Source organism: Peromyscus californicus, unplaced genomic scaffold (genome assembly GCF_007827085.1).
Source record: "Peromyscus californicus insignis strain IS unplaced genomic scaffold, ASM782708v3 Scaffold_23__1_contigs__length_62951481, whole genome shotgun sequence".
Classification (NCBI taxonomy): domain Eukaryota; kingdom Metazoa; phylum Chordata; class Mammalia; order Rodentia; family Cricetidae; genus Peromyscus; species Peromyscus californicus.
Genome location: NW_026294534.1, coordinates 61,901,099 through 61,928,559, shown reverse-complemented (window position 1 = coordinate 61,928,559; position 27,461 = coordinate 61,901,099). Strand labels below are relative to the sequence as shown.

At 53.3% G+C, this 27,461-nt stretch overlaps 1 protein-coding gene across 2 annotated transcripts; it reads right to left on the bottom strand.

Annotated features, from left to right (window-relative positions):
• Positions 1 to 562: 562 nt before the first annotated feature.
• Ncan (neurocan) lies at positions 563 to 27,160 on the bottom strand. Of its 2 annotated transcripts, none has more exons than XM_052752682.1 (15): positions 27,032 to 27,160; positions 22,893 to 22,972; positions 21,328 to 21,726; positions 19,780 to 19,954; positions 19,556 to 19,683; positions 18,948 to 19,241; positions 17,169 to 17,729; positions 14,887 to 16,131; positions 11,330 to 11,446; positions 10,025 to 10,138; positions 9,286 to 9,444; positions 7,800 to 7,882; positions 5,688 to 5,832; positions 4,853 to 5,035; positions 563 to 3,552 (listed from the first exon to the last, which is right to left on the bottom strand). In XM_052752682.1, the coding sequence occupies exons 2-15, from the start codon at positions 22,963 to 22,965 to the stop codon at positions 3,422 to 3,424; spliced, it is 3,807 nt and encodes a 1,268-aa protein (XP_052608642.1). In that variant the 5' UTR covers positions 22,966 to 22,972; positions 27,032 to 27,160; the 3' UTR covers positions 563 to 3,421. The 2 variants fall into 2 exon arrangements, with proteins under 2 accessions (XP_052608642.1, XP_052608643.1); XM_052752683.1 differs by lacking the exon at positions 27,032 to 27,160 and adding an exon at positions 25,303 to 26,824.
• Between the last annotated feature and the right edge of the window lie 301 nt (positions 27,161 to 27,461).

Below are 27,461 nucleotides of genomic sequence, written 5' to 3'. Positions count from 1 at the left end.
AAAGCTGCACAGAGAAACCATGTCTCGAAAAACCAAAAAAACAAAAACAAAAACAAAAAAACACTAACTAACTAAATGAAGGGGGGGGGGGGGAGAAAAGGAGGAGGGGTAGAAGAAGAGGAGGGAAGAGAAGAGGAGGGGATTCCTATTTCCTCTACCGTTCCCTGCTTTCCCCTCTGCACACAGCAAAGTATATGGCTTGTGTAACGCTTAGATTGTGGCTGTGGCTCATCTGGCGGAGGGCTTGTAGCCCAGTTGGTAGAGTGCTCTAACATTCACAAAACTTCCAGCATACCATAAATCAAATGTGGCAGTGCACGCCTTCAATTTCAGCGCTCAGAAGGCAGAGGCAGGCAGATCTCTGTGAGTTCGAGGCCAGCCTGGTCTACATAGAAAAACCCTGTTTCCAAACAAAAACAATCAGGAGTTTAAGATCATCCTTGGATACATAGGGAATTCTGGGCCACCCTGGGCTACATGAGCCATTTACTTCAAAGAAACACAGTCAATAATACCAGATAGGTGAATGGGTGAGAAACAGTCTCGGGGGCAACAGGAAAGATGAACTGTTAAAAAATTTTATTAAAATGTCCAAGAAGTACATTAACGTCCACAGTGTCAGATACCACAGATCCACCGAACATTGAAGCTCCAAGAAAAAAACCAACAGAACGCGTAGCCGTTCACACACACACTCGCACTCCTGCCGCAGATGTGGCCCATGGAGGAAAAGAGCTAAAGATGAGCCTCCACTCCAGAAGAGCCCAAAGCCTCTCCATTCATGGAGCAGGGCTGGAGCAGGGCTGGGGCAGGGAGCAGCACACCCCTGCAGCCACTGAGCCCCCAGCAGCCACGCCCCAGTCCCTCCAGCCCAGGATTGCCAGGGGCTGGCTAAGGGTCTCCCTTCTGTATCATGAAATGTTAAAATAAATACAGCTGTGGCTCCCGGCTTCCCAGCCACAGCCAGAGGCCAGACAGTGGCTGTCTGCTGCAGGGCCACTAGGGATCAGGGTCCACTTTGCTTTTCTCAATCATTTCTCAAGCCAACTAGTGTGTGTGTGTGTGTGTGTGTGTGTGTGTGTGTGTGTGTGTGTGTGTGTGTGTGTGTGTGTGTTTGGAGCACAAATCAAACCAGAATTTGGGAATGGGGCTGAGTTGTGTTTGCAGCTCAGTGGATGTTCACAAAGCACACCAGATTCTGGGGTCCATGCCCGGTACTGTGTATATCAGCCATAGTGGTGCACACCTGTCATTCCAGCACTCGAGAAACTGAGGCAGGAAAATCAGGAGTTTAAGGTCGTCCTCAGCTACACAGTAAATTCAAGGCCAGCCTGGGATGCATGAGGCCCTGTCTAAAAAACAACAACCTTACACTAATTACAGTGCCCACAACGAAGTCCTTCCTGTCTGTAACTTTGTGAGCTGGGGATGGAACCCAGGACCTTGTGCAGGGCTAAGCACTCATCCCCGAGCTCCCCTGCCCATGCCTGCCGCACCAGCTCCCGCCCACACATTTTGAAAATTTTACTTGTTTATTTTGTGCTTGTGCAGTGTGTGTGGGTTTGTGCGGATGGCTTCGCCCGTGCTGCAGTGAGCGTATGGAAGTCACACGGCCTTTCGGGGCCAGCTCTGGCCTTCCACTCCCTCCAGGCTAGCTGGCTCACAAGCTCGCTGTCCCTCTTACAATACTAATCCTGTGACTACAGATTCATGCCATCCCACCTGGCTTTTCCTTTTTGAAACATGGGTTCCAGAGATTAAACTGGCTTCTTCAGGCTTCTTCGGCTACCATCTTTATCTGCTGGGCTGTGCTCAGGCTCCACACTGTGGTTTTAACACAAAATTCACAGATTTTTTTCCCCAGACTGGAGGGATTGAAAGTGGACAGAGGCCTTGGAGACAAATCTCTGGCCCCTCTGGATGAGGGACCCCATCCCTGGTTTGGAGAAGTCTTTTCTAAGGTGCAGATGGGAAGAGGGAGTGTAAGGTGGACTCTATCACATTTTAAAATGTGAAATTACGAGAGAAGGGTGTGTGTGTCACTTCTACAAGGAGACCACAAGGAGGGGTCCCTTCAAGCATTGCCAGTCCACTGGCAGGGTGTGGAGACAAGAAAGGGTGGGGCAGGGGTAGGACCCGAGGCAGGGGATTTACTGAGGTCTGCTGAAAGGGTTTAGTAAGGACAGGCTCTGGGCTAGAAAATGTGGCACCATCTTGGTCCAGGCAGGAGGTTATCTGTCTCCCTGAGAGATGGAGGGGGAATGCAGTGGCATCCAGATCTCATTTCTATACACATGGGTGTGAGAGATTTGTCATCGCAAACCCACGAAACTGCCACATGTGATGGTGTGTGCCTGTCATCCCAGCATTCAGGCAGCTGAAAAAGGATTGCTGTGGGCTGAAACCCAGCCTGGGTTATAGAATGAGATCCTGTGTCAATAAACAAAAGAAGTCTGGGCATGGTAATCCCAGGAGGCAGAGGCAGGCAAATCACTGAGTTCCAGGCCAGCCTGGTCTAGATAGCAAGTTCCAGGCTAGCCTGGGCTACACAGTGAAGTCCTGTTTCAAAACAAAAACAACCTCAAAACAGAGCCACTGTATCTCAGCACTGCACTAACCTGGGGGAGTAAACAATACACAACCCCCCATCACTCTAAGTAATCTCCCCTCAAAAGCCAAGGAGGCCAGTGACTCCAAGAGACATCCTAAAATTCAGTACATGGGGAGTTCCACACTAGATTTATGCACCAAGACCAAAGATCAAGGCTGGGGCTTAGTTAGTAGAGGGCACTTGCTGTACTCATGAGGCCCTGGGTCCCATCTGCAGCACCAAATGAACCAGGCAGGCATGGTGGTGCACAGCTATATTAGTGAGTTCAAAGCCCGCCTAGTCTATGGGGATGGGGGAGATGGAAGCTTGTGGGGAAGGAAGAAGAAAGCAAGCCAGACAGACCGAAGACCACCCTCAGGGGGAATCCCAGGTGAAGCCAGAGCAGGCCATGTTTGCGCTGTGGGCTTCTGCTGAGCCTCCACTCTCGAATCAGTGGCCTTCAGCCAAAGCTTCACCCTGGATTCAGGATGGTCCACTGTTTACTAAGCCTGAATCTCTGGTGTGAAAGCCACTCCCAGCACACACAAACATACTGTCGCCCCCTCTTGGAAGGTTAGCAGCCAGACTTCGGGATCCCTTTTCCCGTGGCTGGAGATGCTCCTAGAGACTTGGGCTGACCACTCTGTGGCCACCCCTGCAGGAGGACCTCAGGAGGGAAGGAAAGGGAGATCTGAGCTTTGTACAGAGGACCGCAGGGGTGTGGGTCTCAAGGGTGTTCCCACCCTCTCTCTCATGGCTGTCTGGGTTCTGGCTCCCCAGGTGAATGCTCTAGAGGAGGTGTGGGAGCATGTGCGTGCTTAGTCTGCATTTTCAGCAGAAATCTCCTTCGTCCTTCTCCCAGTTTTCCGCTGGGTGTCTCTTGTGTTTTCTGTGCTCCTTGTGGGGTTTGTGATGTCGGTGCTGGTGGTGGCGGTGTCTACGCATCCGATGTGACCGCCTGGCTGTAGGGATGGGAAAGAGATGAGAAGGGGTGAAGATGGATGTTGGGGTAGTTGGATGTTACTGGCCTCCTCAGGGGATGGAAAGAGAAGAAATACACTCAAGGAAGAACTCTGAGTTCAAGGCCAGCCAGAGCTGCATAGTAAGACCCTGTCTCAAAAAACTCAAAAAACCAAGCCAGGTTATGGTGGCGCAAGCCTTTGATCCCAGGACTCAAGATATAGAGGCAGACAGATCTTTGTGAGTTCAAGGCCATCCTGGTCTACAGAGCAAGTTCCAGGACAGCCAAGGCTACACAGGGAAACCCTGTCTTGAAAAACAAAAAACAAACAAAGAACCAAAACAAAAAACAACTTGTTGAGGGCTAGAAATGTGGCTTCATTTATCAAAAGAGCCACATTCCTGGGTTGTGTGGGTCCTACTTTACAGCCCAGGCTGGCCTGGGATCTACAGCTTCTTTGCACTGACCTCAGAGTAGCTGAGAACACGGTCAATACCCAGAACCCCATCAGCTGGTGTGGGGACTCGTGTACACCTGTCGACCCAGCACTTCCAGGGTAGGAAGCAAGTCTTGGCTACACATCCCAGCTTTGAAGCCAGTCTGTGCTGCAAGAGATTCTGTCTCAAAAACATACAATGAAAGCATTAGGTGGGCTGGTGAGGTTTCACTTATCTGAAAGGCTGCATTACCAGGAAGATTTTGTTTCGTTTGTTTTTCAAGACAGGGTTTCTCTGTGTAACAGCCTTGGCTGTCCTGGAACTCAATTTGTAGAGCAGGCTGGCCTAGGTCTGCCTCTGTCTCTGAGCACTGGGATTTAAGGTGACTGCCACCACTGCCCAGCCACAGGAAGACTTTTTTTGAGACAGGGTCTCACGTAGCTCAGGCTGGCCTTAAACTTACTATGTAACAAAGGATGACCTTGATCTTCTGAGCCTCCTGCCTCTACCTCCTGAGTGCTCGGAGGACAGGTCTCTGGAAATGGAGCCCTGACTCCAGCAACTGAGCTACAAGCACTGTACTCACCGAGCTACAAGCACTGTACTCACCGAGCTACAAGCACTCTACCCACTGAGCTACAAGCACTCTACCCACTGAGCCACATCCTCAGCTTAGCTTTTTCTCTCCTGTGGGTCTCACACTACAGCCCAGGCTGACCTCAAACTGTGGTCTTCCTGCCTCAGCCTCCACGTTGCTGGGATTACAGATGATGCCATCCCACTGTGTGGAGATAGGGCACGATAACCAGGACCTATAAACAACTGGAATTTTGTCAGGGACGGGTTATGGGGCACAGTACTTACGTTTGGTGCAGACAATCTGGGGCCGGTCCCACTTTCCATTGTTCCGGCATCGGATAGTGGCCACATGGTGCTGGGAGAACCCTTCATCACACTGGTATCGCACAGTGGCATGGACACTGTACTTGGCCTTGCGTACACCAACAAGGGAGGCATTTTCCACTGCTGGAGGGGGACCACACAGCACTGGGGACAGAGGGGCTCTGGTTAGGGGAGTGGCTAAGGGTGAGGATAAGCCAGTGACACATCTTGTTAGATGGCAGCCCTCCAGGTGTCAGCTCCCCACCTCTGCACACACACCCCACTCCCTAGGGCATAAGGCACAAGAATAAACTGAAGCACAAAAGAAAAGTGGACAGAATGCATACAATTATTTCCTTCACTTAGAAATTATCCAGGTGGTGGCGCACGCCTTTAATCCCAGCACTCGGGAGGAAGACACAGCAGATCTCTGAGTTCAAGGACAGCCTGGTCTACAGAGTGAGTTCCAGGACAGCCAGGATGACACAGAGAAACCGTGTCTCGAAAAACCAAATAAAAATTTTGAAAGAAAGAAAGAAAAGAAGAGAAAAAGAAATCATGCCAGGCAGTGGTGGCACACGCCTTTAAATCCCAGCACTCAGGAGGCAGAGGCAGGCGGATCTCTGTGAGTTCGAGGCCAGCCTGGTCTACAAATCGAGTTCCAGGACAGCCAGGATGACACAGAGAAACCCTATCTTGAAAGGGGTGGGGAGAAAAAGAAAAAGAAAAGAAATCATTAACCCCAAGGCACTCCTGGGAATCGTCAGGAACACAGCTACAAGTGTCTAGAGGACAAGCAGGAGGGCACGTGCAGTACCTGTGGCCTTCTTGCAGACGTATGGGAGGTTGTAGTTGCAGGGGACATCATTCCAGCGCCCACTCTCATGTGCCACCATCACCACACAATCCTCGCCACCCGCGAAGAAATTATCTGGCTGATTCTCCCTCCAGTTCTCATATTGCTTTGGAAAGAAAGAGCTGAGGTCACTCTGGTGCCTGTGTGTGAGCCCAGCTCCTGGTGCTTCCTGAGTGATTCCTGTGGCCAGACCCCTCCAACAAGAGGAGGATTGGTGCCCCCGTCTCTACAACAGGCACTGGCCATCTCTAGATGGGCACCCTTCTCTAGCTGGGAGGTTGCAACACCTTTTCTATTCTTCCTGCCTCGTTTATACCCGCTTCACAGCATAGTTGAAAAAATGCTGACCCCAGCTTGGAAGTATAGGAGGGGCTTCCCTCAGGAGGCAACAGGAGGCACTGGAGCTGAGGGGCACCCAGGCAGGGGCACCCAGGCAGGGAACAGAGTTCCAAGCACAGGGAAGTTCCTGCACAGGACAGAGAGTGGGCAGTACCAGATCTCACAGGCGGCAAGAGGAAATGAGTACTTTACAAATTGTGGTAGTGTATGTATACCATGAAACTTGCCTTTAAAGGTATTTTTATTACATTTAAATTTTTTGAGCAGGAGAGGTGGCTCAGCAGTTGAGCACTGGCTGCTCTTTCAGAGGACCTGAATTTGATTCTCAGCACCTACATGGTGGCTCACAACTATTGATAACTCCTGTTCTCTGGCCTCTGAGGGCACTGCATGTACACGGTGTACAGAGATGCACGCTGGCCAAACACTCCCACACAGTAAATAAGGAAGTAAATAAAATTTTACAAGAATTGGTTTGTTTGAGCCAGGCATGGTAGCACACACTTTTAATCCCAGCAGTCGAAAAGTAGAGGCAGTCGAATTTCTGTGAGTTCAAGTTCAGCCTGGTCCACAGATGGAGTTCCAGAACAGCCAGGGCTACACAGAGAAACTCTGTCTCAAAAACTACTATTTCAGAGAGGGACACACATAGCATGTACCTTTGGAGGTTAGAGGACACCTTTGAAAATCTCTTTTCTTTGCTCCTCAGGGGTCAAACTCAGGTGATCAGGCTTGCAACCAGCTTATACCTGCTTGTGCTGTCTCGCCGACCCCACGTAAACCGTTTGAAAGCCGCGGTTCATGACGTTACCCCATCTTAGTGTTGTGTAACCATCACCACTGCGTCTATTTCCAGAAATTGTCATCACGACAAACCAAAATTCTACACCAATCCAGGAAAAAATAATTCCTCATTCTGCCTGCCTGGCGCCTGGCACATGCCGCCTGCCCCGCCCCCACCCCACGGCTCCTCTGCAGGCTTCCTTTCAGGCAGTTGGGCATTGATGCCTTTAACCTGTTGCTTAGCTTGCTGATGCTTTTTGCTTTTTTTGAGACAGAGTCTCAACTGTGCAACAATGACTGGTCTACAATTCACTTTGTAGCCTGGCTAAAGCTCCAGCTTGCAATGATCCTCCTGCCTCAGCCTCTCAAGTACTGGAATGTCAGACAAGCACCGCAATAACCACATTATTTCAATGATACCTATTTCTTCATATTTTACAGTGTTGGGATGGAATCAGATGGAAGCCAGGCTGAGCCATGCCCCCAGCCCCTCACTGGGGATTCTAGGCGGGGCTCCACCCTGACCACGCCCCCAGCCCCTCACTGGGGTCTCTAGGCGGGGCTCCACCCTGAGCCACGCCCCCAGCCCCTCACTGGGAATTCTAGGCGGGGCTCCACCCTGACCACGCCCCCAGCCCCTCACTGGGGATCCTAGGCAGGGCTCCACCCCTGAGCCACGCCCCCAGCCCCTCACTGGGGATTCTAGGCGGGGCTCCACCCCTGAGCCACGCCCCCAGCCCCTCACTGGGGGATTCTAGGCGGGACTCCACCCCTGAGCCACGCCCCCAGCCCTCACTGGGGGATTCTAGGCGGGGCTCTTCTGCCAAGCCACTCCAGAGCTTCTGAGGACCTATGATGCCCACCAGTGGTTGCTTCACAGGAGGGTGAACTGGGGCCATTAGGCAGGCCCACTGGGGCTCAGCAGCCTGAAGACGGGGACCTGCCACTCACCAGTCCCGTGTTGTCTGTCCACTGGAAGTCCCTCTCCACAGTTCTGTCATTCAGGCCGATCCACGAGTTCTCATGTCCAAAGCCTGTTGGGAGGGAGGACTATGAGAGTATGCTCCTCCCCAGGGCTGAAGGAAAAGAAATGATGTCCAGGGGCCTTCTCTTTCCCAGACCAGAGGAGGCTGGAGGAGGGTAAAGGCTGAGGCTGGTGAGAACCACACAGGGAGTTGCCGGCAGGAGAGTGAACACAGTGGACATCAAGGGAGGGGTGGGAAATAAGCATGGGCCCGGAGACCTGAGTGCGAGGGGCCTGGAGAGAAAAACGGGGTTGGATGGGAAGGATGGGAGGGAGTTAGGAGGAGTGGCGGTGACCACACTTAGGGGTTGAGTGGGAAGTGGATGGAGAACAGCCCCACCCTCAGTAACGTGCGGTTTCTGTGGGTCAAGTGTTCTGTGGAAGGGAAGGCCTCAACTTCCCCTGGCTCAGAGGTGGGCTATGGAGCGGTGTAGTGAGTGTGGTAGCACGAGGTGAGGAAGGCCTGGAGCCCTGCCCAGTCATTGGGCAGCCAGAAAGGACAAATGTGGCACATGAGAAAACAGGCACAGGCCCCGTCAGCTCCTTCTGGAGAGGCGAGGGTGGGGAGCGGGGGACGGGGGTCACCCAGGCAGTGCTGGCTGGGGCAGGAGGGCCAGTGAGGAGCCCAAACCAGAAGCCAGTTCCAACCATGGATGATCAGACAGGGTTGACACAGTGAGCCACACAATGAACAGGGACAGGGTCAGTGCCACGTGAAGAAACTGTGACTGAAGTAATGAGTGCCACTTCCAGTTCACGCCACTTTCTGCAGAGACCCAGCTGCCTCCAAGTTCCATTCCCTGGCTCTGTTTTATTTGTCAATTCGTATAGTGTTAAAAATAGGGGTTGGGGATTTAGTTTAGTGGTAGAGCACTTGCCTAGCAAGCGCAAGGCCCTGGGTTCGGTCCTCAGCTCCGGAAAAAGGAAGAAAAAATAATAATAATAATAATAAAGCTGGGTGTGGTGGCACACGCCTTTAATCTCAGCACCCGGGAGGCAGAGGCAGGTGGATCTCTGTGAGTTCAAGGCCAACCTGGTCTACAGAGAAAGTTCCAGGACAGCCAGCCCTACACAGAGAAACCGTGTCTCAAAAAAATAATAATAATAATAATAATGATACGGAATAATACAATAAAGCATGGAAGTCATCCAAGCACCAGGCCACACATTACCTTCTTAGACATGTGCTTGATGGTCAAATTCCTCAGCCCCTTGTGAGTGTCACTTCCTAATGACCCACTTGTCTCACTGCGTATGTCAGGACCTGCCATGAGCGGGAGATAACAGGCGTGCAGAGACTGCTTGGGGAGCATCAGTGAACTAACGTGGGACTCCGCAGATGTGTGGCGGTCAAGAAGGTGCCAGGGGGTTCTAAGGTCTCCAGGGCTCCCCAGCTCACCACACTGTCCCTACCGTTAATGAACTTGTGCTCCTCTGGCGAGTGGACACTTGTCAGGTGGCCAGCCCGGCGCCTGCAGTCTCTCTCTGCATCCTCCCAGGCACGCCGATGGGCAAAGTACCGGTAGCAGTGACCCTGGAATTTGTGCCAGCCACGGTCACAACCTTCTGTGTCTGGGAGGTGGGACAGGAATGTGAGGTGGGCTAGTTACCTCCCAGGCGGCAACGCACGTGATTGCCCAGACGTACAAGCAGTCACAACACCCAAACACACAAAAAGAATAGATTGATTAAAATTTTTTAAATAAAAAAAAAAAATAGCTTGGCGGCAGTGGCACACGCCTTTAATCCCAGCACTCGGGAGGCAGAGCCAGGAGGATCTCTGTGAGTTCGAGGCCAGCCTGGTCTACAGAGTGAGTTCCAGGACAGGCATCAAAACTACACGAGAAACCGTCTCAAAAAAAAAAAAAAAGAAAAGATAAATAAATTAAAATAAAAAAAATAGGGCTAGCAAGACACTTCCGTAGATGAGGGCGCTTGCCACCATGCCCAGCGAGCCAAATAGACAGGATCAAAGGAGAAAGCTGAGTCCTGAAAGTTTTCCCGACCTCCACACACATGCCCCATGCCATGCACATACACAGAACATATAAGTTTTAAACTATATAAAATAAATAATAAAGCTAATTTACACCCTGTGGGACTCAGCCAGACCCAGAGGAGACTTGAACGTGTGTCAGGGGCAGGGACTCACCCTTCTCACACAGGCTGCCCCCATAGCTGGGGAGGCAGAGGCAGAGGAAGCCGTTCACCTCATCAATGCAGGTGCCTCCGTTCTCACAGGGGCTGCACAAACAGTCATCAATGTCTGGGAGACATGGATAGTTAGAGGTCAGAGGTCAGCCTCCACTCAGATCCCAGACCGCAGGTACAGATGGGTCAAGGTCCTTCTGACCACCCCCTGGGCACCTGGAGGGATGCAGGCGCCACCAGACAGACGAGTGGGACTCGGGCATCCAGGGACATGCAGCCTGAAAGTGTTTCCTTTGCACAACTGAAAGGGCCCCTGAGCTCCACTGGTAGTGTTTGTAGACAGAACCAAGCAATTCAGTTAACCTCTGTGTCACCTAACTTCACATGTGCGCGCGCGCGCGCGCGCGCACACACACACACACACACACACACACACGAGTGTGTGGGAGGCTAGAGGCCAATCTTAGATGCTGTTACTCAGTTGTCACTCTTTCGGATTTTTGAAATACAACATTTAAAAAATGTATCTTGTTTCTTGTGTGTGGGTTTTTGTTTTGTTTTGTTTGTTTGTTTGGAAAGGGTCTCTTTCCAAGCCCTGCCTGTCCTGGAACTCTCTCTGTAGACCAGGCTAGTCTTTACTCACAGAGATCTACCTGCCTCTATCTCCTGAGTACTGGGATTAAAGGTGTGCGCCACCATGCCTGGTCCTCATTTGTGTTTTTAGTTATGACTCTATAATTCCTATGGTTGTGAAGTCAAGCAGAGGATGCACAGTGATCAAGAAATTACACCATAGGGCCTGAAGAGATGGCTCAGAGGTTAAGAGCACTGGCTGCTCTTCCAGAGGACCCAAGTTCAATTCCCAGCACCCACTTGGTGGCTCCCAACCCTCTGTAACTCCTGTTGCCTTCTTCTGGCCTCTGCAGGCAATGCACACAAATGGTGCGACAGACAGACATGCAAGCGAAACACCCGTAAATACAAAATAAAAATAAATCTTTAAAAAAAGAAACGACACCATCTATACTTAGTGCTGTCATCTCACATTAGCAGTATGAGTGGTACCCACACTGTTGTCCACCTAGACGAGGGGAGCCTCCCAGAGCCCTTTGCTTGCTGGGGGTCATCTGACCCTTCTGTTGCCCCCCTCCTAACCTCTAATGCTCACGGTTGGAAATGGCTCTCCTGGGCTACAGCCCCCAGGCCACAGCCCCTCAGCTGACTAGTTTGGGCTCAGCTAATTTCGGTTGATTCACCTGACTCAGAGCACAGGGGGCAGGACAGTGCTCTGGCCTGGGACACTCACCAATTTCACAGTTCTCCCCAGCATAGCCCTGATCACAGCTACAGCCGTACATGGTGCCGTTGGTGTGACAGGTGCCCCCGTGCAGGCAAGGGTTGTTCTCGCAGGGATCTGTGGGGTCTGTGGGATGGACAGGCACTGTGAGGATGGACTGGCCGCCACGTCGTCTTTCATGGAATCCAGAAATTAGCCCTTGTCTGTGAAGTCCCCTCCGTTGCCTCCCCAATGAACAATGGCTCACATGCTTTGGGATAAAGACCTTACCCCTTTCAAGAATTGCACCACAGCATCTGTGGGATGCCCTGCTCACAGCAAAGTTCTCTCTCAGGTCATACTGGACTCACCAGCCTAGTGAGTTTACTCAGGGACCAGAAGACAAGTTGCAGCAGTTAATTCTCTTTGTCACTGTGTGGGTCTCGGGGCTTGGACTCATGTCTTCCAGCTTGGCGGCAAGCACCCTTAGCCACTGAACCCTCACTGGCCCGCCAGGTTCCTTTCGTACTTACTGATTTTGTCTCTCTCTCTGAGAGCAGTGACATTCCATATGGCAACCACACTCTTTCATGCTTAAATTAATTAAAATGAGATGATGCATGCATTTCTATGAGCCACATGTCAATATGACCACTCAGAGAATGTTGTTGTAGAGTATCAGCTTGCAAGGCCCAGGACACAGCAATCACTGCAGGTTAACTGAACAGTGGGGGCAGCTAGCTGTCCTGCAGTGGCTGAGACATCTGTCCCTGGGGCAGTGACACTGGGAACCGGGGGTCTGATCTGTGTGATGTGCCTGCTGAAGTCCCAGCCCTGTGTAAGCATATCTGGGACAGAGGGTGACATGAAACACTTGACAGCCACCAGGTTGCCCCACCACAACACCTACCCATGGCTGGCACTGACTCAGCTGAGCTGGTGTATTTTTGGCATTATTAGCATCTGTGCTGTGGGTGTCTTGCCACCCTCCCACCACAGCCACCTTCCGCCACCCGGAGTCCTGACTGCAGACCCTCTAATTAACTTTCGTCCAGATGCTGCCATTCTCGGGGACCCACCTCCCCACAGCCTCCGACCGCCCAGGCTGCCACTGTGTGTCACATGGCCTGTACTCTGCATCTTGCAGGCTAGTGCCGGAGACAGAGGCTCCTCTTCCCCTCTCGTCCTTCCGTCCTATTTTCCTCCCCTCCCCCCTGTCTCCCTTCTTCCCCCACTCCAGCGTTATACAGTCGCATGTCCTGGAACTCACTTCTTAGCTGAGGCTGACTTCTGACCTGTGACCCCTGCCTTTACCTCCCCAGTGCTGGGATGTGGGCTTGTGCCAAGCCCAACTCACAACTCATAAGCTCTGGTTTTTGTTTTTCTGTCCAAGTTCCAGCTCCAGCCGCAGCTGCATGAACACACTAAGTTCTCAGATATCCCTGTGCCTCAGTCTCCCCTCACACAAGAGCTTGTCCCATGAGATGTTACAAAGTTGAACCATTCTGGCATTCTGTCTGGGAATGGGAACACATGCCCATGATCCTCACACTCAGGAGACTGAGGCAGAAGGGTTGGTGAGATCTCTAGGCCAGTCTGGGCTACAGAGTGAGATCCTGTCTAAAAAAAGGGGGTGGGGTGGGGTAATTCTGTGGACATGGCTCAGACCTGAGTTCAATCCCCTGCATCCACTTCATAAAACCTGGGTGTGGCTGGGCATGGTGGCACATGCTTTTAATCCAGGCACTTGGGAAGCAGATCTCTGTGAATTAGAGGCCAGCCTTATTGATCTACAGAGCAAGTTCCAGGCCAGCAGGGCTACAGAGTGGGATCCTGTCTCAAAGTAGGAGGGGGCTGAAAAGATGGTTCAGCAGGTAAGAGCACACTGTTCTTAGGAGTTTGATTCCCAGCATGCACACGGCAGTTCACAACCATTGGTAGCTCTGATTCTAAGGGATCCCCATGGGCACTAGGCACATGTGCAGTGCACATACATGTGGGCACCCCCCCCAAAAAAAATAAGTGTGTGCCTGCAGTCCTAGCTCTGGGGAGATGTAGACAGGGGGATCCCAGGGCTTACTGACTAGACAATCTAGCTTGATTGGCAAGTTCATAGGCCAGTGAGAGACCTTGTCTTCAAACACAAGATGGAGAACTGGCATGGTTGCTCAGCAGGTGAAGATGCTTAATGCTAAGATGATGACCTGAGTTTGATTCCCACGTGGTGGAAGGAGGGAACTCGGTCCCAAAATTGTCCCCCAACTTTCACAAGAGTGCCATGGCATGCATATATTCATGTGCATGCACACACATTAAACAAAAATAATCAAAAAATAAACAAGAGGGACAGTGCCTGAGGACAAGCACCTCTGGACTGTACATGCATGTGTTTATATGTGCACCTACACATGTGTGCACTTGCATGCACATAATAAAAAGATAAATGAATTTTAAAAAACAGGCTGGGTGTGGTGGTTTGAGTAAGAATGGCCCCCTTAGGCTCATAGATTTGAATGCTTAGTCAGCAGGGAGTGGCACTGCTTGAGAAGGATTAGGGGGTGTGGCCTTATTGGAGATAATGTGTCTTCACTGGGGATGGGCTTTGAGGCTGTAAAATGCCCATGCCAGGCCCAGTTCTCTTCTCTGCTTGTGTGCCAGGATGTAGCTCTTAGCTACTGCTCCAGCACAATGCCTGCCACCATGATGATAATGGACTAAGCCTCTGAAACGATAAGCAAGCCCCAACTAAATGTTTTCTTTTATATGAGTTGCCGTGGTCATTGTGTCTCTTCACAGCAATAGGACAGTTACTAAGACACTGGGCATGATGGCATAAAACTAATATTCCAGCATTCAGAGAGCTAGGGCAGGAGGATTGTCACCAGTTCAAGGCTACCCTGGGTTCCACAGTGGCTAAGCAGGCAGTGTTGTTGGTCACTGAGCCTGCTCCCGCCTCCCATTCTCCTCAGGGCTCCAGCCCCTGCCATCTCCATGACTAAGTCAATCCAGCTCTGGTTCCTGCCCATCCTAGATACTGCTTGAACCATGTCCTGTCCTTCCTACTCTGCCTGGGATGCAACCAGATCCAATTGTCTTCTACAGACATCAAAATTGTTGAAGGTAGGCCCTTGGCATCACATTGCCCTGTTCCTCAAAGTGATCTGCATATTTGGAAACTGAATTCCCCCAAATTCAATTCCCCAGTGCCTCATGGAGCCCATGCTTTAGTCAATGGCCACATTCCTTGAGTGTTAGAAGGAACGTGTTAGCCAGACAAGGTAATGAATGCTTTTAATCCCAGGGCTCGGGAGGCAGAGACAGGTGGAACTCTGTGCACTCAAGGTCAGCCAGGTCTACATAGCCAGTTCCATACCAGCAAGGGCTACATAGAGAGACCCTGTCCAAACAACAGCACAAAACAACACAGAAAGGCCCAATGTAACTTGCCTCCTGACCTCTGACCTTTAGCATCATCCTTTGTTAGAAAATTCCAGCCCTCCCAGAGCATTTCCCCTGCTCAGGGAAGCCCCAGCCTCCAGTCCCCAGGCCCTGGCCACACTAGGACAGATGGAGAACCCAGAACTTACCCTCCTGCCCACTGGCCACCTCTTCCCAGAAGTCCTCCAATCCTGGACTCCCAGCCACAACATTCAGGTCTGATTCATCCAACCCCAGGGACACAGGCATCAGGGTACTGGGGGTGTCCCACAGCCCGGTGGGCTCCCCTGAGGAAACTGAGGTCATTTCATCCACGCTGGAGGCCAGGGATGACCATGGATGAGAAGGCAGACTGCTGTGAGGCCTTGGTGACCCCTGGGCCACCATCTGGTCCTGTGGCTCTGGGTGGTCTTCGGAGATTGTGGAGGTCAGTGTAGGCACACCCTGAGTTCCAGCCATGGTCCCTTGGTCCATGCTTGGACTCACAACCACATGGGTGCTAGAAATGGAACTTTTAGGTTCCAACCCCCAAGTGACATCAGCACCTCTGGGGACCAGCTCCATGGTGGCCTTCCTAGGACCCTCGAGGGGGCCTCCTTCCAAAGCCACGGTAGGTTTCACACTCACGGTGACTCCATGGCCTCCCAATGGTGAGGACTGGGAACCAGTGTTCAGTCCTTGGCTGGGCAGTGGTAGCCAGGTGGACAGCACCTTGCCCATAGTGACCTGTCCACTGGATGTGGGACTCTCTGATATGTCCAAGACCCCAGACTCAGTCCCTAGGATGCCAGCATCAGAGGGGACAGGATTGACAGTCACATTACTGGAGTCCAAGGACACCCATGGGCCAGAGCTGGGGTGCTTGGTAGCCTGGATGGAGCTGATACCCCCAACTTCTTTAGAATCTGTAGCAGGGGATTTGTGGCTGGTTTCAACTAGGGCATCCATAGTGGTCTGAGATGGGGTTTCAAGGCCTTCTGCTCCAAGGTTGATGGGCCCGGCAGTGGTAATATCCCCATTCTGTTCTTCTGGATGCCAGGAGGGGAGTGGAGAAGCTGGGGAGGGAGGAATGGGGGTCACATTGGGGACGAATGTGGAGTGTGGCAGGAGCCACAGTTTGGGGGCACGAAGCATTGCAACAATGGGGAAGTCTGGAGAGGTGTCATCAGGGGACGCCTCGTGGTAGACAACACTTGGGGCCTCCGAGGGGCTGGAAGGACGGACAGGAGGCTCTGAGGGAGACCAGGGCAGGTGGCGGAGGGTTGATTTAACAATGGGAGCTTCAGCTGTCCCTGGCTTCAGGCCAGGGTCACGGTCAGGGCTTGTGACAGTAGGTGAGATCAAAGATGGAGACCACATCCAGGGCTCTGGAGGACTCCTGCTGCCATGGGAACCTGTGACATCGAAAGAGTTCTCGTTAGCAGGGCCTGGCGGCACACACTGATGGTCCCAGCACTTGGGAGTGGAGGCAGGAGGATAAACATGTAAGGGCAGTCTGCACTACCCAGAGGCACAGCCTCCAGAGACACGTTTAGCAGATGTGGCGAACAAGCCCGCTCAGGAGAATCTGGGCTTCAGAGTCATCCATGGATACATGGAAGTTAGAGGCCAGCCTGGGCTACATAAGAAGTTGTCTTAACACACCCTCCCCAGCAAACAAACAACAAAAGCTAAACGTGTCAGCACACACCTGTCATCTCAGTGCTTAGGAGACCAAGGCAGGAGGATTGCTTTGAGTTCCAGGCCAGCCTTGGGTACAGAGTGAGACTCTGCCTCAAAACACAAAACTCAGGGTTGGATGATGGATCCAGAGGGTAACGTGTTTGCTATGAAGACAGGAAGACTTGAGTTCGGATCCACAGCACTCCCATAAAAACTGGCCACAGCAGCCCAGGTCTTTAACTCCAGTTCAGGGGAAGGGGGAGGGGAGGGGAGCCAAGAGGGAGCCCAGGTCTAGTGAGAGACCTGCCTAAGGTGGAGGGCCATAAAGGGAGACACTTGAAGTCAACCTCTGGTCTCCACTAGCTTGTGTGCATGCACCCACCCTCACACTCACACACACACACACACACACACACACACACACACACTCACATACCACACACACACACACACACACACTCATATACCACACACACTCCAAACACACTCACATAAACCTCACACACACACTCACTCACATACCACAACACACTCATACACACTACACACACACATACCACACACATACATACCACACACACTCCATACAAACACACTCACATAAACCTCACTCACATACACATACTTACACACCACACACACTCATATAAACACACTCACACACGCACACACAACAAAATGGGTATTTGGAGGCAGGACTATGGCAAGGTTGGGGGCGCTGGAACAATGTGAGTCTTGCTAGCCCTTCCTTTCTCCCCAGGTCACTCACCTGTCCCTGGCATGTCCACTTCGTTGGTCAGAATGACCCAGGGACTGTGACTGCGGCTCTGGTCACTCTCTGAGGCCTCTGTGGTAGCAGAAGGCCCCCAGAAGTCAGCAGTAACTTCCAGAGTCGGAGGCTGGGCACTGGCTTCTGCTGTCCCAAGCAGCTGGCCCTCTGTGCCCTGTTGCTGGAAGTGTCGACCATTTAACCCTTTGAAGCGGCCCCTCCTCGCCATGGGGGTGGAGGCTACCTGTGTGCCCGAGGGTGTTGTCTCTACCATATCCACTCCCATGCTGCTGGGGCTGGGGACACCTGTAAGCACCCATGAAGCCAGTGTGGGACCGCCTGCGGTAGAGCCAAGGGTCTTCTGAGGCTCTTGTGTCCATGTCGAGTCCAGGGGTTCATCTTCTCCACTGGACATGAGAGGTTCCTGGAACTCAGGTGCTGCCTCCTCCCTCAGGCTGGGCTCTAGTTCTTGGGCTGGGGGTCCCTCTGCTGACACAATCTCCCCATCATCTCCAGAAGAGGGGGTCTCCGGGTCTCTGTGTTGTGGTGTAAGGTGATGAGCTATAGAAAAAGCAGCAGTGGTTGAGGTGGCCCAGGCAGAGCCAGGAAAGTAAAGTGGTGTGAAGCCCCACCCAGGGCGGGATTTCTAGGGTTAAGGCATCTCAGGGAAATAGAGCCCAAGGGGAGAATGCAACTTCTCCAGAGCCCCACCCACTAGTGCGGTGTCTTCTTGTCTGTCTGCAGTCCAAGCTAACCTGGAAAATCAATATATAGCCCAGGCTTACTTCAAGCTCACAGAGATCCTCCTGCTTCAGCCTTCCAAATGCTAGGTGATACAACAGTGGCCCAGCAGTGGCCACATCAAAGGAAAGACCCATCTGAGGAGGAGGGACTCTCCCCAGAGGGTATGCTCGTCACAGGGTTTCCATGGAGACATGGGCATGGGAATGATTTTATTATTTTGTTTCTGGCTTTTTGAGACAGGATCTCATGTAGCCCAGACTTGCCCTGAACTGATTAGGTAGCCCAAGATGATCTTAGCATTTCTGATTCTTTTGCCTCTTTGTCCCAGGCCCTCAGGTGCACACCTGACTTTATCTGGTGATGGGGACAGGACTCAGGGCTTTGTGCCTGCAAGGGAGGTGCTCTACCCGCTGAACCACAGCCACAGCCAAGAACAATATAAAGGAATGCTTCTGGACCCTGCACTGGAGGCAGAAGCAGGTGCATCCCTGTGAGTTCAAGACCAGCATGGTCTACATAAAGAGTTCCAGGCCAGTCAGAGCTGCACACTGAGAACCCTGTCTCAAGAGAAACAAGTTAATGAAAAATGGTAGGGATGTGGCCTTCACTAGCCTATATCCAGAAGCATGTCCACAGAAGACTCAGCCATGGAGCATGCCCATCATCAATGGTCCTGATAGGGTTATGGGATGTGGCCTTCACCTACTCCTGATGGGCTCAAGGGAACATAACTAATGGCATGTGGTTTGTTCCACCCAATGCAGATGATGGGACACGCTCACGGAGGCCATAACCAAGCTTTCCTGGTGGGTCTGTGGTCCCAAGGGAACACATCCACAACACACAACCAGTAGCTGCAGGGGTTGGCCCGGGTGTATGCGGTCAGGCGGGGACACCACCTGGGGGCATGGCTTAGTCAGACACTCCCAACTGGGGACGGTCTGGATGACACACACCCGCGAAGGGTGGCCCCAGACAATGGCTGTGGTGGATGTGGCCTGCAGCACCCCCCCGGGGGGCATATCATAAACGCACCTCGGAAGCAGTAGGCGTCGAAACGTGCTCCAGGCGCAGGGAAGCCGGTGCGGTTGGCAAAGCGGTACACTGTGCGCACACCCGGGGCGGGACCCCCACAACGCCGTCGCGGCGTCTGGATCGGGTAGCGCACGCTGCCATCTGCCAGCCAGCCCGGGTCGCACTGGTCCAGGCCCTCGTGCCAGGCCAGGTGCAACTGCCCCACCGAGGCTAGCGCCGCACCCTGCCGCTGACACTGTGCCCGCGCGCCTGCCAGAGTCAGTCGGCGGGCGGGGCCCACGTAGAAGACCTCGCCTGGGAGAGGGACAGGGTGGAGGTCAGAAAGGGGTTGGAAAAGGAGGGAAGCTCGGAACTGAGGATGGGAAGCTCAAGGGACGGGTGGCCCAGGTCCTGGCTCCAGCTTTGGAGAGCTTTGAGGGGACTTAGAGAGACTCGGGGGCTGAAAGAACACCTGACACTCGGGGAGACGTGGCCCGGGTTCCAAGTGCAGCTTTGGAGGGCACTGAGACTTCGGAGAGATTCGTGTGGGCGTAGGGAAGTGTGAGGCCTGGGAAAGCACCTGACACTCAAGGACAGGTGGCCCCGGGTCCCAGCCGCGCTCGCCTTACCCCCCAGCTCGCGGGCAAAGCAATAGACATCGTAGAGTTCCTGCGGGTCGCGTCTCCCATAGCTCCGAACCCCAGGCAGACTGCTGCGGTCACCGTAGCAACCAGGACGCGACTGGGTGATCGGATACCTGACGGTGGGAGGGGAGTGGCTATCAGACCTGGGCTCCCGGAGCCCCTTTCTCCAGGAGCGGACCCCGTCCCAAGCCTCCCGCGCACCCCCTCACCGAACCGTGCGGTCTGAGAGCCAGCCCGCGTCGCAGTTGTCAAAGCCGTCTTCGAAGGCAGCCTGCAGATGCCGCGGGGCTGCGATGGTGGCTGAGCTCAGGCGGCAGGCCTCCTGGGCTTCAGCGAAGGTCAGTGCGTAGCGATCCCGGGCCGCCCGGTAGTGGAACACGACGCCTGTGGGGTAAGAGCCGGGAGGCCGGAGAGAGGCTTATGGTGGAATCTTAAGAGAACAGACCTCCCTTGAGCAGACTTTTTAAAAGATGGTCTTGCTGGGCCGTGGTGGCGCAGGCCTTTAATCCCAGCACTCAAGGAGCAGAGGCAGGGGGATCTCTGAGTTCAAGGCCAGCCTAGAAAACAGTGGTTTCCATGATAGCCAGGGCTACATAGTGAGACTGTCTCAAAACGAACAAAGAAACACACACACACACACACACACACACACACACACACACACACACACACACAAAGACATAGTCTCATGTAGCCCAGGCTGACTTGAGACTCACAAAGCTTCACCCACCTCTACTTGTGAGTTCACCCCCACACCCAGATCGATTTTTCTTAATCTGTTGGGAAAACAGAGGCTGCCCTAGAATGGAGCAGAGGAGCAGTGTCTTCCCAATGCACGTGTTAACTGACGTTTTAAAGATAGGCTCACTTAACCTTTTTAAAGAGATTCGTATTTGGGGGCTAGAGAGATGGTTCCGCAGTTGAGTATTTTTGCTCTTCCCGAGGACTCAGGTTCTATTCCCAGCACCCACATGGTGGCTCACAACCATTTATAACTCCAGTTCCATGGGATCCAGTGCCCTCTTCTTCTCTCTGTGGCACGAGGGCCACACCTGGTGCACAATATACATGCAAAGCATCCAAGCACATAAAACAAAAAAGTGAAGTTTTTTATTTTTTTTTTGAAACAGGGTTTCTCTGTGTAGCCCTGGCTGTCTTGGAACTCACTCTGTAGATCAGACTGGCCTCGAACTCACAGAGATCCGCCTGGCTCTGCCTCCCGAGTGCTGGGATTAAAGGTCACAGGACGACTTGAAAGGTGAACCCATGTCTGGGCCTCAGGCTTGCTCCTCCTCTCCCGATTTAGCCCCTCCCCTTCCGTCTCAGCTCCTCTCTAGTCTCACTCCCCCTTCCACGCTCAGCCCCTCTCATTCCATCCTAGCCCCCTCCCTTCAATCCTACAATGCCCCTTCTTCCTCAGGCCCTCCCCTCTGTGTCAGCCCCTTCCCTACTATTTTAGCCCCTCTTCTTCTATCCTTGGCTCCCTCCCTGCTATCTCCTCACCCCTGCACACTAGCTCCTCCCCTTCCATCCTTGCTTCCTCTTCTTTTATCTTTGTTCTCTCCCCCTTTACCCTTGCACCCCCTTCTGTCCTGGGCACCTCATCTCCATCCTCAGACCCTCTCTTTCCAGCTTCCTCTTCCTTTGCCTCTCCTCCCAGGATTCCTGGGCCCCTCCTCCCAGCCTCAACCCTTCCCCTTCATCCTAGGCCCCACCCCTTTCATCTCTGACCTGGCCATTACCTGCTGCCAACTCACCTGTCACCTCCAGGGTCACCAGGTCCTGCTCATCCTCGATACCCCCCACCACTTGGCAGCGATACAGCCCAGAGTCACTGGCCCGAAGTGGCCCCAAGAGAAGCGTAGCATTGGTTCTGTGCCGGGGATAAGCGGGCAGTGACACCCGCCCCTGCCAGCCCTTGGCCACACGCACCACATTGTCCTTGGCCACCAAGATGGGCAAATCCTGTCGCTGGCCTGATGCAGTGCGAACCTTGGTCCACTTGATTCGAGGAATGTCTCGAAGGGTGCCTAGCAATGGCTGCCAGGAAAAGAGGCAGGGCAGGGCCACCAGCTCCGCCAGGGCAGCGCGGATGGGTCCTGACCCCGACTTCAGCATGTGAAGCCCCTTTTCGGTGGTGATGGTGTCCTGTGTGTCTGGGATGGAAAGAGGACCTGAATCAGAGGCAGGGGCCAGCAGGACACTAGCATTTCTTGTTTTAGCGGATTGTTTTCTCTTTTTCTTTCACTAACTCTTTGTTTTGCTTTCTGAGACAGTGTCTCACTATGTAGACCTGGAACTCACCACATAGACCAGGCTGGCTCACACTCAGAGATTCTCCTGCCTCTGCCTCCCTAGTGTGGGATTAAAGGCGTGCACTACACTCAGCTACACTAACACTTTACAGAGAGATGGAGGCCAGAGAGGCCAGGCTGTCCGCACAGTGTCACAGTGCAAAAAGGGACTGCTGGGCCAGACCGCTCATGATTCTGTCTCTCTCGGTGGCATTCCAAAGGCTGCTTAGATGGGCGAGCTATGGCTGTCACTATCTCTGGCTTGCTGTGTGGCCCTGGGAAAACCCCTTTCCTTCTCGAAGCCTCGGAAGCCAAGCCAGAGGCAGACACTGGCAGCTGTGTTTGTTCCTTTCCTTTTCTCTCCTGGTTTCAGACATGGTCAGCTGTAGCACAGGCTGTCCTCAAACTTGCTATATAGCCCAGGATGACCTTGCGCTTCTCATCTTCCTGTTCTATTGGCCAAATGCTTGGGATTACAGAGGTGTGCCACTGTGTCGGGTGAGCGAAGTCGCCACTGAATACCCACAACCGTCCTCAGTGGTAAAGGCTTGTCTTCTTTTAGGGACCTTAGGGAACTGAAGATCAGAGAAACAAATATTCTTGCCTAGGGCCACAGAGAAACTCGGTAAGGGATTCATAAAGTCTGGAATTGACCACCATGGGGGAGATTCCAGGGGCGGCACGGAGATCTCCCGTCCCTTGTCCGCCCGTGGCAGACCTCAGTAGCCAAGCCCTGTGCTGCTGGCCCTCTCCCCACCTTTCTTTTTCAGATCATTTCAGCAAAAGACAGTGAGAGGCGGGAACCTCCAGCCTCTGCTGGTTATAACTAAAAATAACCTCTCAGGTACCTTGTTTCCCTTTGACTGTTCAAAGACTGGTCCCAGCTATTCTTGTTTTATTTTGCAGACCCAGCTAGAGGACCAGCAGGAGAAGGCTCTGGAATGAAAAGGCCTCATCCCATCCCGCTGACCCATGGTTGACAGCAGAGTGACAGGATTCCCACCCCCAGCCCCGTAGGCCCCACTCACCCTGATCCCCAGCCACCAGGAGCAGCAGCCTCAGCACCAGGAGGCCTGAGGCCCAGACAGATGTGGCCCCCATACTGGAGCTAGGAGCAGAGGAGAGGGAGGAAGGGTGAGTCATGGCACAGACCCCCTCCCCCAACCCCGAACATGGAGGAACCAGATGGCCCCAGCAAGAATTAGGAACCAGAACTCAGAAAGGCCAGCATGTCAGTGAAGGTCACAGAGCAAGGAAAGCAGGGGCCATGCAGGATTTGAACCCAGAGCATCTCACTTCAGAATCCAAGCAGTGAGGCAGAGTGCAGCTTAGTGGTGGGACACCTGCTGAGCTCGCGGGCCTGGGTTCTGGCCCAGCACCCTCCAGGCTTACACAGCCTTGGGTTCTCTTCCCAGTCCTTGCCACACTCCTGTGGGGACCCCACTTCTAGCCCCTGGCCCTGAGGCTGGGGCTTGAGTCCTGCATATCACTCCATGCTGGGTTTGGTGGCTCACACAATCTCACATCTCAGCCCTGGAGGGTGGAGACAGAATCTGCACAGGTTTAGGTCAGCGTGATCAGCACATCAAGTTCTATGACACTGCCTCTTCCTTGCTGTGTGACTTTAGCAAGGAGCTTAGCTTCTTTCTGCCTCCCTTTCCTTATGGGTCAGATGAGGATAAGAGCTGCAGGGAGGGGTGAGTCAATTTATACACAGTGTTTCCAGCAACTCTCTTGAAGGAGAACATCTTAGTGCGGCTAATATTATCATTAAACTTCACACTGCCAAGTCTGAAATCCTGTTTTTCAAGCGAGCTTCCACCACTAGATTGGGAGCTCCTAAGGGAAGCAGTGGGTCCTTATCCTTTTGGGGGTCCCCAGGCCCTTCCCCAGCTGACTGTTTACAACCCACAGAAGTAGCTTCCTCTGCCCTGGGGCCATCCTCTCCAGAGGGCCTGTGTCCCATCCGGTATATGGTAGGCAATTATTAAATGCCTGTGAGTGACTTCTACCTCGGGTGCCTAAAATAAATCCATTCCCCAGAGATTCTTCAACAAAACTTTGGCCTTCTCTCAACTTAGGCCCCTCACAGGGGACTGGAGAGGGTAAGTCACAGGGCCACTTGCAAACCCGCTCTTCAGCCTATCAAAGAAGAGCAGGCCCGTGTGGGTGGGGTCTCCAGAGGCCTTGAAGAGCTCAACTTCCTTCTGCTCTCCCTGTTTCTCCAGGCACCAGCCCATATGCCTGCCGTGGACCTGTCCTTGGTGCTGAACCCTGAGCCTGGCCTGCCTGAGCACCCAGAGAAGGCTAGCTCTTTGTTTTGGAGTGCACAGCAGAGCACAGGCTACCAACTTGCAAATGTCTACAACCTCTAACTTCAACCTAGGCCATCCCCATTCTTCCCCTGAACCCTAAGCCAATGTGAAGTACGCTAATGGCTGAAGTCACCCCATCAGGATTTTAGGAGAGATCAAGGCCAGAAAATGTGTGTTCTCTCATTCTCTCTCTTTTTCTCCCCAGCCTTCTCCACACAATTGAGTTCACATGGGTGTGGTGGCCAAAGACTGTCATCCCAGCACTTGGAAGGTGGAGGCAGGAGGATCAAGGATTTGAGGCTACCCTGAACTTCATTTTGAATTTAAAGTCAACCTGACTACATGAGACCCAGTCTCAAAAAAAAAAAAAAGAATCCATCTGGGTGTGGTGGCACATGCCTTTAATCTCAACACTCAGGAGACAAAGGCAGGTGGATCTCTGAGTTCGAGGCCAGCCCAGTCTACAGAGTGAGTTTCAGGATAGCCAAGGCTACAGAGAGAAACCCTGTCTCAAAAACAACCCCCAAAAGAATCCATGTCACATTCTACCTACTGAACCTCCATGCAACTCTGCACCAGGGGTCTTATTCCCCCATACCTCAGTTTCCCCACCTGTAAAATAAGCCTCATCCAGTCCAAACCCTCTGAAGTTACCTGGAAGGAGTGGGCTAAGACTTGTAAAAATACATCAAATGTAAGAACAGCTCTTTGTACACAAAACCTTGGGAACACCCTAAAAATACCCCAAGGTAGCCCAACACAGTGATAGACACAATGTCAGCCTCATGTTCCTCCTTAACGCCGTCTCTCTCCCTTCCCCTCACACCCTCACACACCCACAATCTTCTCTTAAAATACTTCCTCCCCTGGGCCGCCAGAGGTAAGTGGCAGCATTTGGGCTGAGGTCTGGGCCCACCCCCTCATGAATGATGCATTAGCCTCATGTATATGCAAGCAGGGGCCTGCAGAGGAAAGGGGAGACACATTCAAGTGTATGTGTGCATGCGTTCGTGTGCGTGTTCGTGTGTGTGTGTGTGTGTGTGTGTGTGTGTGTGTGTGTGTGTGTCCCATTCCCACCCACCCTGTCTCTTGTCTCTCCACCGAGTTGGAGCTGGGCACTTACCATCTAGTGTCACTGGGTGTGCGACTGCATCTGTGGTGCTGTGTCTGGGCAAGGGTATACCTGTCTGCACCCTATGGTGTGGGGACATCAGTTACATGAGCTTCAGGAGGATTTCTGGTCCTGAGCAAAGGCCACACACATTCACACACACGCACTTGCAGACACTGTGGATTCCTGGCCTGAGACTCACACTGGATTTGTGCGCACAGGCATGAATATGGAATGCTGTGTAGGAAAAGAGAAGCCAAGCTGGAGATCCCCACCCCTCCCACTGTAACTCCTCAGCCTTGCACCCCCATGCTCTGGGTCACCTGTTCCTATTCACAAAACACACCCCAGACATACACCCCAGGAGAGACACACGCGGCGACTTCCAGGGACACTAACAAAGAGAACCCTTGCAGGCGCTCACTGGGTAGGCTGTGCGGCCTCTACACAAAGACACCCACAGTCTGGAGCCCTCTGCTGAAGCCCCCAATGATCAACCACCAGGTCTGGCTCCTCCCACAGGCTGCCACACCAGCCCTGAGTACAGACTGGGATGCATGTGGCCTTGGTGTCCGATGCATGGCCACTGGTAATGTGGTCCCCATCACAGTTTTGAAACAAAAGACACTAACTGCAGTTGTATCAGGCACAGGAGACCCCAGGTCCCCTGATTATGCCTCTCCTCGTGGCATGTTGACACACAAAGACCCCCACAAAAGGGGTGGGAACCTTCCCTATTTCCCTGTGGGGATGTTCAGGGGCCACTGAGACTGCCAGGATCTGGGGTGGCACAGTGCATGCATTCATCCCATCCCAACAAGCCCAGCTTGGGACGTCGCCCACCTTGGCCTGCCTCAGCCTGGCTTCATCCCAGACACTTAGAATGAACAAAGCCACACTGTGGTATGTGGATGGGGGTCACTCGAATACCTCATTGCCAGGTGCCCTCCCTCCTAGCACCTAGACCCAAACAGTTTAAAAAATGCACCATAGAGACAGACTGGGGGTGAAACACCGGTGTGGAGGGCTGAGATGATGTGGAGATGTGCAACATCTGGGGGTTCCCTGTCTCCCCGCAGGGTCCATCCAGGTCCTGGACATCCATATGGGGGTAGATCAGAACCCACATCCAGCATTAGCATGCTCGCTGGAAAAAGGGACTGTACCCCAACTCCACATCTGTTAGAAAAACAGGGCCCCCTTAGGATGGGGCAGCCTGAGCCCAGGATGCAGTTAGATGACAGAGACCTGTCTGGCTTCCCTTCCCAGAGACCTAGGCTCATCTGCAGACACTCTTGAATTGGGGCTCCCGCCCCACCGCAGCCCTCCATTCACTTGTAAATTGGAGGTCCCCACTTCAAATTCCCGCGGTGTCTCAGCTAAAACACCGGGGTACCCAGTCCCAAGGTTCCCTGGGTTATGTCCAGGATGCCCTTGTCTTTCTTCCAAACTCGGGGTGCCCCTCCCCTAGCCCTAGCTCCCGGCGCCTCCTGCTTGATCCAGAGAACTATCCGCGGCCAGGGACCCTCCCCACCGGGAAGGGAATATCTTTTCATTCAAGACTCCCTTCCGTTCCCAACACCCCTACGACCGCCCCTCATGTGCTTGGCCCCCCCAAACTGATCCCCTCCCCCACCTCCCCCTGCCCAGCCCCATCCGGGAGGGGGGCTTCGCCTTCATCCTGGTCAGTCCTCCCCAAGTCCGAAACCTTGTTGCCCCCCTCTCTGCGGGCCCCCCACACCTGGCTCCTTAGCGCGGACACATCCCCACGGCCCTGGCACAAAGGACGCGCGGCCGGTCCCGGTGCTTCTCCAGCCCCTGCGCCGGGTGCTCAGCAAGTCAGGCTCAGCCTCCTTGCTTATAAAGGACCACGAGGATGCTGTGCGCAGGCGCAGCCAGGCCCCCAGCTGCGCTGGGCGGGGCGGGGGTGGGATCGGGGGGTCGGGGGTGGTATGGGGGGGGGGTGGCGCCCAGCCTGAGATTCCTTTCACATCTCTCTCTGACACAGCCCAGGGCCAGGCTTCGCCAGACTCCGCCCCACTTACTGTTGCCCCCTTAGGAACCCCACTAAATGCCCCCCATGCCTCCTGCGGCCGCCTGCTCCAATTCACAGGTGGGGAAACAGCCTCGGGGAGGTGAGAGTGCTTGCTAAGGCCACGCAGAGGGAAAGG

Bases quoted from the DNA above. Each gene is read 5' to 3' on its own strand.
- Ncan (XM_052752682.1), bottom strand. From the start codon at position 22,965: ATGGGGGCCACATCTGTCTGGGCCTCAGGCCTCCTGGTGCTGAGGCTG. The intron at 19,955-21,327 runs GTGAGTTGGCAG...CTTACCCCACAG, and splicing joins GGTGACCCTGGAGGTGACAG to GCGTCGTGTTCCACTACCGG. The intron at 19,684-19,779 runs GTGAGGGGGTGC...TCCCACCGTCAG, and splicing joins CTCTCAGACCGCACGGTTCG to GTATCCGATCACCCAGTCGC.